This window comes from Drosophila mauritiana, chromosome 3L (genome assembly GCF_004382145.1).
Source record: "Drosophila mauritiana strain mau12 chromosome 3L, ASM438214v1, whole genome shotgun sequence".
NCBI classification, from domain to species: Eukaryota; Metazoa; Arthropoda; class Insecta; order Diptera; family Drosophilidae; genus Drosophila; species Drosophila mauritiana.
In genome coordinates this window covers 3,633,544-3,646,867 of record NC_046669.1, presented here as the reverse complement: position 1 = coordinate 3,646,867, position 13,324 = coordinate 3,633,544, and the positions used below count along the sequence as shown (strand labels likewise).

Genomic DNA, 13,324 nt, shown 5'->3' with positions numbered 1-13,324 from the left:
TCCATTTTCTGTGGATCTCCGGGTGCAAGTGAAATTAATGAAGCAGTTCATCCGACACTGAATTGATTGGCTTATTACGCTGGCAACTTGAGTTGAAATAGGAATTGGAATTTCACTTTCGCTTTCATTTATTCCCTGTCTTTTTGCAGACAACGACGATTTTTTTCTATCCATAGGGATAAGTGCTGCGATGACAGGACATTTCTTTCGGCTTGCATGGCCCATTTGTCTCGCTGTTTCCCGCATTTTCCCCCATTTCTCCCAGGAGGCCAACATATGGAGAGCTTCTCATAATTGAATCCCCATCAAACCGCAAATAACATCAAAATTACATTATTTGCTCTCGCCATTTGCCCACTCCTTTTTGTTTTCCGGATCCCGACTCTTAATTGCGAAACATTTCCGATATTTCAGTCACGTTCGAGTGCTGCCAATATGCCAAGTCAATGCCACAATGCCACAATGCCTCAATACTCAATACCCGATGCTCGGCATCAATGGCAACTTTTTGCCATCAGCCTGCCCCAACATTTCGGCTGCCATGCCATTAATTTTTGGCTTTCCTTTTTTTTTTTTCAAAAATACATTTACATAATACCACAAAGTATATGGGGGTGGATAAACCTCCCAAGTCATTTGTTTGATTAGCAATTTCAATGGGCGTGACAGAAACACTCAGAAGTCGAGCGGACGGAAAGAAGAAAAGCTCATAAAGAAGTTTCCGCTTGACGCGTAAAAAAGATTTCCCATCATTTACAATTAAAATATTTTACAGAAAAGCAAAAAATCGAAACTGAAATGGCAGTTACTAAGGCCAAAAAAAGATATTGTTTCCTGCATCAAACTCTAACTACAAAAAAAGATACTACGATTTTAAAAATCTCTATAATTAAACGGTTAACAAAAGCATCAAATTAAAGTCAACTACGCGGGTCGGTTGTTGTTTACAAAGGAATAAACCATAAACTATATACGTGACAAATATATATACTAATATCTGTATACAAACACTAAAAAGACAAGCGTTAAAGAGGCTTTCAAAACTACATTTAATGTGAACTTATTTTAAAACCATAAACCAATAAGCAACGTAAATATATACAAAGGCTTCAAGATCAAATCAAATGTGACAAAAGCGAATTAACAATTAGCCAACTGCTCAACCAAGTCAACTAAATAAATATTTGTTAATTACATAAGCCAAAACCAACAAAAACAGCAACACTATACAAATAAAAGCAAACAAAGTTACAAAACGCCGCAATTGAAAGCTTCCATTTTGAACAGAGAAATATATATATATATATATAACACACATATAGCTAATATTTATGCAGCATATATGAAACTATAAAACGTATATATAAAAGTTACTATTTTCTATAAATTTAATATAAATAATATACAAAGCTTATTCTATACGTGTACGTGTTGAGGACAAAAACAATATTTTAAATATTAAACAAAAGCCGAGTAAATATCAATATAACCACCAAACATTGGATACTCAAGTACAGTATTTATTGGAGACAAAACAATATTTTAAACTCAATTGAATTGACAACTCACAAATGCTGCAATAAGAACTACACAACACTACAATAAAATATAAGCAAGTGACTGAGCAAATCTAGAGAAAATCACTTCACTTTGGTCACACAAATGCTGCAGTACCAGCAACCGCAACAGCAACAACAACAACAGCAACAGCTACTGCAACAGGAGCAGCACCAGCAACTGCAACAGCAACAGCAGCAGCATCAGCAGCTACTGCAGCAACAGCTGCCACAGCAGCGACGGCAAACGTACAAGGAATACTTGCAGCAGCATCAGCAGCAAAAGCAACAGCAGCAGCTGCAGCAACAACAACAGAACAACCAGCCTCTGCGGATATTCCGCGTCCACTACATCCGCCTGAATTCCAAGGACGGCGTACCGTCCCTTAACCAGCAGGTCAATGGTTACCCCAATGGATCCCCGAACGGCTCCAAAATGAAGACCATAGCACCGAATATCCGCCGACGCCGGCGGTGCGATAAGCACCATTTGGAGCTGTACTGCAATGAGACCACCACGCCGCCCACAAATGTTCCCACAAATACCAGTGGCAACAGTAGCGGCAGCAGCAGTAATCAGTTGAAGCCCGGCGGCCTGAGGATTCGGGAATGCATTACTGCACCCAGTACGGCGGCCAGTTCGCCGGTGGACGAGCACATGTGCATCCCGGCACCGCCCATCACACCGCCGCCGGCCTTCCTCACCGAGGGCTACAAACGGTCGAGCACTTCGGTCTCCACTTCGGCTTTGCCCAGTGCCACCAGCAGCCAGGAGACCCAGACGCAGAGCAGTACCCAAACCCGGACCCACAACCAGAATCACATGCAGTGTATGAAACCGAACCTGATACGCCAGCAGAAGCCATTTCCCGTAGTTGCCAAGCCACTGGGTCCGCAGAAGCCCAGGACGACGGCCACCATTGCGGTCACGTTGAACAGCGGCTCCAACAAGCCACGTGCCACGGTCAAGAGGAGTTTAGGTGAGCCTCCTACACTCGCAGAAAATGGGCTAGTAATAAGATGGGAAATTCATTTGGAGGGTGCTTCCGTGCTTTGCTAATAAACTTGTTTAAAGGTGTGTCTGTACATCTTATATCAGTTCTGATCAGATAGATTCTTATATCCCCCAAAAATCTGGTTTCGATTCATTTTAATATCAACATTTCTCCCCCTGCTGACGTTGGTCAAGAGCAGGGATCGTCTTGAATTCCCAAACACAAACCCACTCAATGCCTGCGATGAAACATTGCCCTGGACATTGCAGCGTTTTATGGCGATGGTCATAAAGTGTGTTATATGTGAAAGTGGGCGGCTGGCTGGACGTGTGAGTGGGTTCGAGAATGATGGGCGTGGTCAGCCATAAAGAGGAGCCACGAAATTGCAGCTGCGTCCAGCTGGCGAAATGAATTCCCGGCGACGAATGGGTGGTTGGGTTCGTTTGGCTGGTGGGGCGATTAGGCTTAAGCCTGCAACTTTATTGAAAACTTTTATGGCCAACAGAAGCTGTGCGCTTTTTGTATCCATTTTAACGGAGAGACAAAAAGCTTAAAGTGTCGATCAGGAGCGCTGCATTTGATAGTTTGTGGAGGGTCCTAAAAAGTGGCTTTAAAACTTTAGCTGGGAATATATTCAATTCAATTAAAATGCAGCTTGAATACAATTTTGTAATGAAATAAGTTGTGCTTAATACATTGGCTGTTCATGTGGAACATTTTATGTAATCAACTTTATGAATTCATTTCAAGTTAATTAAATGCAATTAAACTTGGAAATGCACTCATTTTATTCACGCAGAAATCTCTTATTGCCAATCAACGTTTTGCCGTGGCAAATATTAACAGCCACTGGTGTCCGTCGTATATATTTGCCCGATTCTGCGTGTAACGAACCCCTTATTGCCAGACTGACTGATTTATTCAAGTGTGTTTGTGGGTCTGCGGCTCCCTTTTGCGAATGATACTCAATGAGGCCATTGAGGTCGATATGCAAATGTTGAACTACTGCGAGGAAGCAGGCACGGGCGGAGTCCTCCTGGCCGTAAGAAAGTGTCAATAAAAATAAGTTTCAATGCAATTGCCGCCTGCGAGGAGGGATATATTCCGATCCTTCGGCTTGGGTCCAAGCTACCTCCAGCCCAACCTCCCTCCATTTTGATTGCATTTGCTGGCAGCCAAGAATTGCATATTGAGCCGGGCAAAGTTGCCCTGCAGGCAGATGAAAACGAGAATTGCATATTGTGTAGGTGCACTGGGGGGTTTTGGGAAATGCCATCCGGCTTTTGCCAAGAATTGTCGCTACGAGTTTGATCGATTTGTGTGCACAATTTGCTCATAATAAAAATTGTATGCTTCGTGTGTATTCCTGAAAATTATATTCCCTGCACTGAAAGAAAATGTTTCAATTAAAAAAGCTTACATTTTGATTCAACAAACCTAAAACCTATTTAAATATAAATTGGTTTACTACTCGTTAGCACCCATTTTGCTCAAGTGTTCTCACATCTCAAACGTTCGAGTTTCAGCCACGAGTTAGATCATTTGTTTGCTCTATGAATTGCATAAGGCCATTTGGAAATTGAGCTGCGCAGAGTCCTGTGCCAAAACGTGTGTGTTGGCAATTACCAGACTTTGGCATGAGTTGGCCAGATTTTCGTGCTTGTAAGATGCTGCCACAGAATCTAATTCCGCAGAGCAGGGCTTTCATAATGGATGGGGGTACGTACAGAATGGCAAATGGAAAATGGTGAGCGGAAAATCTATGCCACAGGCGGTGAGCGAAAGCAGCTCTTCTCTCTTCGCAACCTGCATGTTATGAAATATGCAATCAAAATAAACAATTTTCCAGCCATAAATCCGACTAGCAGTCAAGGTTTCTTGCCGTGCCAACTTTTGCATTCAGTCAGTCATTCAGTTCATATCTGAGACACTCATTACGTTATTAAAATATTTCGATTTTGTATTCAGCTTACAAACTCCTTGCACCGTGGCCATTTAAACTCTAGTAGCTTTTCCAATGACAGGAGGTCAGAAAAGTCCGGGAAAGCAAGTTGGTTGCATGGGCGGAAACTTTTGCAATTTTCTGGCATCTAAAAGATGAAGCATGATTTAAATGAAAAGGAGGTGAAAAGTGGGCGGAAAATAAAGGGAGTAGGTTACGTCGAAAATGTAGAAGCTTAAAGAAAATGCAGTTCAAATTTTGAGCTATAATAAGAAGTAACACAAAAAGAATTTAAATCAATTTAAATTTAGATTCTTTTTTCCAATGAAAGTCTGTACATTTCCCTAGTTCTCTTTTCCATTGCCGAACCTTTTTGCCAACTTTAAAGTGCCGCAGCAATTTTGATCATTTTGTTGCCTTTTGAATGCTTACAAAAAGCCATTTCAAATTTCCCATCACTACAAGTATCGACCCTCGAAACATTCTATTTAATGAATTTTCACACCATTAATAAACTTTTCGTCTAGCATGGAGTGACCATTCAAGTTCGCTAGTCGAAATTAATTGCCAATTAATTGAAAGTTGTCCAAGTTTTGGGAACTTTGCAAGAACGGAATTTGGCCCACATGTTGTAATGCTGAAGAAAGCGAAACCCGAACAGCTCAAGGTCTTTTTCCATCGAAGGAGAAATTGCAGCCTGCAAAAGTCCTCGAGGCAATTGCTAATGTGGCCTGCAACTTTTGGCCCAAGTGGGGAAAACTTTCGCATTATTCCGCGAGCATTACGTAAGAGGGAGCGAGTTAATAATTAAATGCATAAATGCGAGCTGTTTTTTTTTTTATATATATCTTGGGCGCGTTATAATCCGCAAACATTAACACTGAGTCATCATCAGGAGTGGGCTGCGGAAAGTGTGGGAAATACGAGGAAAACTCTGCTTAACTGGGAGGCAAGCAGAAGCTTTTAATTGAATGCGTGACTTGTTGAAACTTTTTGTGATTTGGCCCGAAATGAGGTGACGATTTGTGGGTGGTAAGCTGCTTTGTTGACAGTTTTTGGCCTGATTTGGGTGGCCTCGATATAAACCGATTAAATGAGGCATCAAATGTGCTTTGTGGCCAAGAGGAGACGAGCTTTTAATGAAAATAAGCTGATGGAGTAGCGCTTGCCGCGATTAAATTAATTGCTTAAATTGTCTCAATTAAAAGTTAATTGTATAATTTCAAGCCAGGATAATTTCAGGTCTAAACACAATTAAATTCGCTTTACTAACTGTTCTATTATCTCCTCTTGTTTATTTCCAGGTGAGTTTCGAGTGCGAGCGGAAAACATTGAAAATCTGTGGGTAAACTTAAAAAATTCTCCTTCATCTATATATTTTTTACGCTTCCTATAAATACTTATAATCAATCAAAAAGTGTCGCAAACTTGCTGCTATCAATTCGAAATGCGGCAGCGTAATCAATTATCTGTCACGACAAAGTGAGGACAACTATCGAAAGAAGTTTTCCGCTTAACGAGAAAATGAAAAAGTGCCATCGCACTGAGATAAACAAGAAAATGCTGAAAATGTCGAGTGAAGTAATCTAATAAAATTGTTTGGGGTTGGCAGCGAAGTGAGCTTATTTATGATCTGCTGAATTTCGCAGTACGAGCAGCTATTTCATGTGGAATATCTGCAGCAAACAATGCAACTATTTGCTTAACAATTTCAATGAAAATTGCTTTCTGGTCGTGCTGGCATTGAAAACAAAGTGTAGCATACTTTTTTGGGCCAGCACTTTTATTGAACATTTTTGGGTTTCGTTGTTTTGCAATGCTATAATGCTATAAAAAACATTACAAATTAAATACATTAGGGAAATGAAAAGAACTTAGTTTTGAATTCAGCATGGATTTTTTGTTTCTGCATTAGTGTTGTTAATAATATGCATGCATATTGCAATATTGTATTATTTATTTTTTTGTTGTGTGCATGCGAATGATTTACATAACAATTTGTGGGCTGGCTTTGCGCCAAAAACTACAGCAGCGAACAAAAAATTGAATGCAAATTCGGTTTGTTTGCTGCATTCCACAAAATATGTAATTAAAAATCATTTTGGAGTGCGCCAGTGAAATGGGGAAACTTTCACGCACTTTCCAATGCGGCACGTGGGCGCAGTGAGGCGTGTACGTGTGTGTGTGTGTGTTTATCTGGTCCTGCCGCGTCCTTGCACACCGCAAAAAAAGGGGAAAACCCAAAAGGGCGAAAGAAAACGGGCGACAGAGATAAACGGGGAAATGAATGCGGGGAAAAATCAACTTCCGGCGCAGAAAAACTGAGCCAGCAGCAGCAAGTGGCAAGTGCAAGGTCAACTTTGTTGAAGGACAACCGCCTGCCATCATCAGCAATCCACGCCCCGTTTTCCTCTCTTTTCTCGCCCCACCCCCGTTTTCCGCCCCCTTTTTCCGCAAACACAAAGCGCAATTGTCGCGTTCTGGTTTCGTGAATTTGCCGTATTCGCTGTTTGTATTGTTGTTTGCCTTTCCATGTGTGCACACTCTGGTGTGTTAGTGTGTGTGCGGGGAATAAATGTGTGTGTGTGTATGGGGAGAAAGTGGGTGTGTTTGGCATGTGCCACTGTGGTTGTGTTTACTATTCTCTTGGCTGTGACGTTTCATTTCGTTCGTTTAACGTTGTGCGGTTTTTTAGCGCACACTTTGCGCTTAATTGCTGTTGGCCAATCCAAGGCTAGTTTATATTAGCAATTTTTGGTAAATAGAAAAAAGATTTTTCGTTTTGACCATCCATTATTACAAATGAAAAGTTATCAGTTTAGATTTGTGTATTTAAGGAGGTCAGTTCCTTTTAAAGTGTACTTTCCCTACTCTTTTTTTATTCTATGAACTCATTGCCATTGTTTGTTTACGCAAACAACTTCCCCGCCATTTCACAAATTGCTATTTTTCCTTGCCCCCACCCACATTTCGCAAACTTGGCTTTACATAATTTTTTTTATTATTAAGAAGTGGGAACAAAGTCGGCAACAAGTGAGCAAACAATCAAGCAAACGAACCGCACTGACGACCCTGCTACGAACCACTAATTTTCCTCGCATTTATCAATGTTGGAGCCTGGAGTCCTTGTGCTGCCTTCTTCACCATTCTCCGTTCTCCACTCTGCCATCCGAATAATTTTCTATGGCACATAATTCAAATTTTTGCTCCTGCTGCTGCCAGGATTGTTAAATAATTCAATGCTAATCTTTAAATTAAAATCAACTTCCGACCATTACGAGCAGACGAGCTAAAATGCGTTTGTTCTTGCCAGCCACCCAAAAATAAGAGGAAAATTCTACTACATAAATAAAATGAAATAGAATTCTTCTATTAGCTGCGCGTGTGTTGTTCCTTTTGTTGCACATACCAGTGAAAATTTTATTTACTAACGCTTTACGCTGAACGAAGGTTTTCCACGCTCCACTGCAATTTTGTTGGTGTCTGTGTTTTTCGCTTTTGCATACAATTTTCACCAGCTCGCGCTGAAAAACAAAATGCGGGAGGAAAATTCATGAGGCGTGGTTGGCTGGTTGGTTGGACCTTTCCCACCAAACACCACAGCTTTCCCTTGATTTTTTTTCTCTATTTTTGCTGGCATGCCTTCACCAATTTTCGTTCGAAATTTGCAAAATGTTTGCCCTGTGTGTTATGTAATGGTGGGTAAAGTTTGCACTCACTTAAATAGATGCCAGAGAATCATATCCTGGCTGCGAATAGTGTGCAGGATCCCCGGTGTCAAACTAATGCCCAAAGTGTCACACAATGTGGGCGTGGCGAAATTAAAAATTCAAATGGAAATGTGCTGTGGAGGAGAAGAATGGGAAGAGCGGGGGAAAGGAAGCGCCGCTGAAGTGGGTGGAAGCAAACAAATTAAGGACTTCCTTGCAGAAGAATTTCCTTCTTCGCTCCTGATGACTTGGCACTACACAGTACATCCTCCTTCTCGTCCTTCTTTCTGTAATTTATTTTAATGCAAACGCCTTTGCTGGACTTTGTATGGGTTAGCAGTAGAGATGTGAATGAGTGGCGGATCGTGTCACGGAATTACTTTGGAATAAACATCACAATGACATTTGTAATAGATCACTGTTATTATTCTCTAAATATTCTCCAACATATGTTAAGAGATTAAGATGAATGACAGCGTACTTTTCCATTAGTTACTGTTTCAACTTTATAAGATTGGTGCTAAATTTTTGATTTTTGAGCAAAATAGACTATGTATATTTAAATTTCCTAAAAACTTGCTCACGGCAACAGCTCTAGTTTAAATTGTAATTTCCGGCTTCTCAATTTCTACTTCCTTTGGACTTTCTCTAGGTTCTCCTCTTCCAGTTCGTTTTGTACGCCCAGCAACTTCAAGCTGGGTCTACTTTAGTATTGTCCTTTTTTCATTTGCTTTTCTAGAGCCACTTCAAAGTTGTCAAAAGGGTTTTGCACACAAAGCCGCTTAAAGAAGAACAACAAGTGAAATAAATATTGGTAAATAACAAAGTGAATATGTTGGAAAATACACTTATTCCAGTGAAACTAGCTGAAGCCGATTTTCAGCTTTGGACTTTGAGCAAGGAAAAATCTGGGAAAATCAGAGAGCGGGCCAGAGGAGCATGACAGGCAGACAGGGGAAGCCATAAAATTTATTGCTCACCTTGGACGTGGGCGTAACTCAAGTTTAATTAACCCTTTTGCGCAGGTATCCGCTTGCCTTCTCCGTCCACCCAAACAAAGTAGAGATACAAAAGGAAGCCCCAGGATAGGCTTTTAAATAAAAATATATAATAAAAAGCTTAGCGCAGGAAAGCCTTTTACAGAATTCGTTTATCTTTATTTTTTAGGGTTTTCAAGAGTTTTTTAGTCGTGGTTCTGCGGCTCTATTCTCTTGTTGCATAACGTTCACTTTCTTTGTGCGCTTATACACTGTAAGAAAAAAGTTATGATAATCAAAGGCAGCATTAATGTTTATCATGTTTAATATTATCAGAAAATTTTATGAGTATTTTTTGTATGTCCATATTTTAAAATTAAAGCTTTAAATTCTATGGTTTCATAGAATTTTGATATTAGTGAATCTATAAGATGAAAAGCTTTTGTCTCGTTTTAAGGACGAACCTTGTTCGTTGTCAAGGTTAAATTTAGCCGCAATAAAATGCAGTTGCCTAGCTTGTTCGCTTTTTGCGGTTTTGAGTTTGGCCAGTCCTTGATCTTGATGGGAGGTCACGGCAAAACGAGGACCCTGACTATCTGGCTTTTCACATTTTTTGTGCCGCCGCTGTGTTCGCTGTCATCATTATCATCCGGACCCACATCAGGACAGGCCACATATTTGTCCCGGCTGTTCGCCTTTATATGACTAATGACTGTCAAGCGTTGACTTTTGGCCGGAAAGTTGCTCCTGCTCGGTGGTTAACTAACCACTCATCATCGTACTCAACTGACTTCCCATTTTTTGCATGCCATATTTCCTTTTGATTTATGGTAATTTATGTAAGCATGTGCTGCCATCGGTGGAAAGTATCTCGAACAAAGTAATTACATGAATCCACAGGACCAGCATGTCCGTGTCCTCAGGTTATCAAGTAATTAAGCTGTTATCAAAGTCGTTCCTGGCAAAGTTCTCGGAATTCAATTAGGAAACCAAGGAACAGAGAGCGCCGAGTTGAGTTAGTCAGGTATTATTTTATTTCCCCATTTGCTTTGATTGATTGTGTCTTGATTGCACTTTGCTTAACTGTGCAAAGGTTTTCCATCACATCACTGTAATTTACTCCGAGTGGCGATAAGAACACATTAGCCTGGCAGATTATGTTGTGATTGCGTGATCAAGGTGGATTGTATTTGGCCAGGAAAATTGCTTTATTTCTTGAATGAATGGGAAATGCGTGCGTGGGACTTGGCTGCGATTATTCCAGAAAAAAAGTACATTCGGTTGCTGTGGAAATACATTTTTAATGAAATATTTTTTCGAAAAAAAAATGGTATGCCGTGTTAATTCAGCTTAATACATTTTAGCTGTAACTGAATATTTCATACACATTTTCCACTTGGTAAATAAATTTACGTTGTCAATTTGCCATGGCCATATACAATGTAGTCGCCATTTCCTGTAGTTTCCCAACAGCCACTTAAACAAAGATTTATTTATCTGTCGAAATTCCAATCGAATTAATTTTCCTCCATTTATTCGCCAATCAAAATTTACTTTGGCTCGGCGCAGATAAATCTCAAATCCCAAATGTTGTATGTGCGACGCATTTCCTCACATTTGCAGCGTCAGGCTAACAAAATATAGATTAGGTCAAAATCTGGTCGAGATTGTGGGTGGGAAGAATCAGGGGAAATGCTGGACTGGACGTCATCAACTGGGATGACGCCCCGCCATCAGTTGGCCAAGAAAAACAAACAAATCGAGCGGGACAAACAAATTTCCAGCCGTTGTCCGCACATGCTAAGTCCAATGCTAAAGCTAAAGCTAATGATGATGATGATGGTGATGGTGATGATGGCGCTTCTGATGAAGATAAAGATCATGATGTGGATGCCACAAAAATGCCCAACAAAAATAAAGGGAGGCGGAAAAAAAGATACAAACTATTCCTCAGACGACCTTCACCCAATCGCCTGTGCTGAGATTTTTCGGCATTTTTTGTTTTATTCTTTTTGAGTGACGCGGAATTTTAATGAACTTCACCTTCGGCAAGGCGAAATGTGTTGGCAATTTGCTGCAATCTTTACATGTTAATGAACTGTATACGAGTTTTTTTTCCTCTCTACACAGAGAGAGATATGTATCTTTGCTATTTTTGGCCCCAGAACAACAGTCTCTTATTTATTTATAACGTGTTGATTCTGTTGCGAGCTTAATGAATATTATAATTGTGGCGACTGCATGTGACACATTGACTCATTGAGCGGGAATTTATACTCTTAGTTCAACTGGCTCTTCTGCGATGTGAAGTGATTCATTTCGGTGAAAATTCTCAGCCGAAAATTCTTTGACGCCATTGAAAGAAAATGTTGTCTCTTTGCTCGCGGATATTCTGTCTTTTTATATTTTTCAATGTTGTTTCTTTAATGTGCGGACATAATTCATATGTTTTATTTCGCGGGCTTAAATTCCGAGCAGCCAGTATAAATATTTTTGTTGCTATTTTCCTACGCTCAACGACTTTAAATAAATAGGCAAAGGCGGAATATGTACAACAAAATTAATGCTATAAATACATATTTACATTCTCCCAGATTCTTGAAACAAACGGTTTGAGTTTTTTAGGTCAATTCTTTAACTTAGCAGTAGTTTGTATCTGTTTTAAAGCAAAGAGGAAAATTTGTATTAAGCTTCACTCATATCCTTTTAAATCGCTTCCCTATGATGTGGAGGGAAAATAATAAACATAATGAGCTCCGGCGATCAACAATTGTCCCTCTAAACCCATAACAATCAATCATATTTCGTGGGGCTTCATTAATTTCTCGATGGCATCAGCTGATGACAATTCGGATGCCAAATACTCCTTGAGTTTACATAAGACAAAGCCTTTGCGTTCCACTTTCTGCCATCAATCATGGTAGTCAGCAGCTTGCCCTGGAGAATTGGAAATCCTTGGTCTGCCCGGGGCTTTAATTTATGTTTATTACTTTCACTTTGCTAAAGCGCCAGCAGAGGAAATGGCAGTAAATTATTTCTTTTTAATTATGTCGTTTTGGCCGAAAATGCCGCTCAAGTTCTTGTCAACAGATTTCTTTTTAGCCGCGTCCAAACAAGCAAATAAAAGAGAACAAAACAAACAAGAAATCACCGCCATAGTGATGACCTTGTAGGCATCCGCTGCTGTTTTTGGCCAAAAGTGATGGCTAATTTATTGCAAGGCTCTAACGCCTGCCGCTAAAATGTTTTATTCGGGGCACTTCCGCTGTCAATTAAAGCAATTTACTGCCCAAGATGCCACGGTATATATGTATCTATGTAAAGTCTGCAGGGCAGAACGATCCTATGCATAATTCAAGCGGTAAATGCTGAAACTAATTGCTCTGCGACAGGCGCAACACATGGCGTATGATTAATGTGCCCAACAGGGCGCTTATCATTTTTTTTTTGTGTGATGTTCTTGCTCTACAATAAATAAAAAGGGAAAACTGAGCGTCAGCTCCTCGTGTGACCTTCAGCTATTGATTGAAGCCAACGCCCTTAACCATATTTAGAGCTCCTAGGTGGAGGGACAATAGACGAAAATAAATCGTGCCATAAGAGGAATTCCTCGTAAAACTTGTTACCTTAGAACGGAAAAACTGAAATTTAATGAAATAACCTACCTAAATCGTTGAAATGCTTAGAAACAAGGCTCATTGTCTTGGGAAACTTGTCGAAAGCAAGCAATTTGTCTGCTCAATTTCGATAGGAACTGGGAAAAAATAAATACAGTTGAGGCAGGCTAAATCAAGTTGTTAGATTAATAAACATGCTTAATTGATTTCATTATATTAAATGAAATTTGAATTATTGTATTGCTTGATTTTATAAGTTACTGCCGAATTTCTGAAACTGATAATTTGTACAATTTTAGTTGATCCTATTCATAGACTCTCAACTGTAGGTGATAGCTGCCAACACACGAGTTTGTCTTTCCGAGCGGAGAATGTAATCATAATTCGGAGTATGCGTTAAACATAACAAAAAATAGCTCAGAGCACGTACGAAACACAAACACACACTGGGAAAACTCATATGGGTGAGTTTTCCGAAAGGGAAAGTGGGAAATCAGGCAAAAAGGAGACATACACAGCATTTTCAT

The 13,324-nt window shown here is 40.0% G+C and overlaps 1 protein-coding gene across 8 annotated transcripts in view; it reads left to right on the top strand.

The window, feature by feature from the left end:
* The window catches only part of LOC117141477 (protein nutcracker), an 89,313-nt gene that overhangs the window by 61,584 nt on the left and 14,405 nt on the right, over positions 1-13,324 (top strand). Inside the window, exon 1 of one of the 8 annotated variants that reach the window (XM_033304952.1) lies at positions 1,460-2,536. The exons of 6 other annotated variants lie outside the window; for them this stretch is intronic. In XM_033304952.1, coding sequence (XP_033160843.1) covers positions 1,663-2,536 — 874 coding nt within the window. In that variant the 5' untranslated portion in view covers positions 1,460-1,662. Of the gene's footprint in view, positions 1-1,459; positions 2,537-13,324 lie in introns of those variants that run through there. One more of the 8 variants, XM_033304953.1, reaches the window with a different exon arrangement.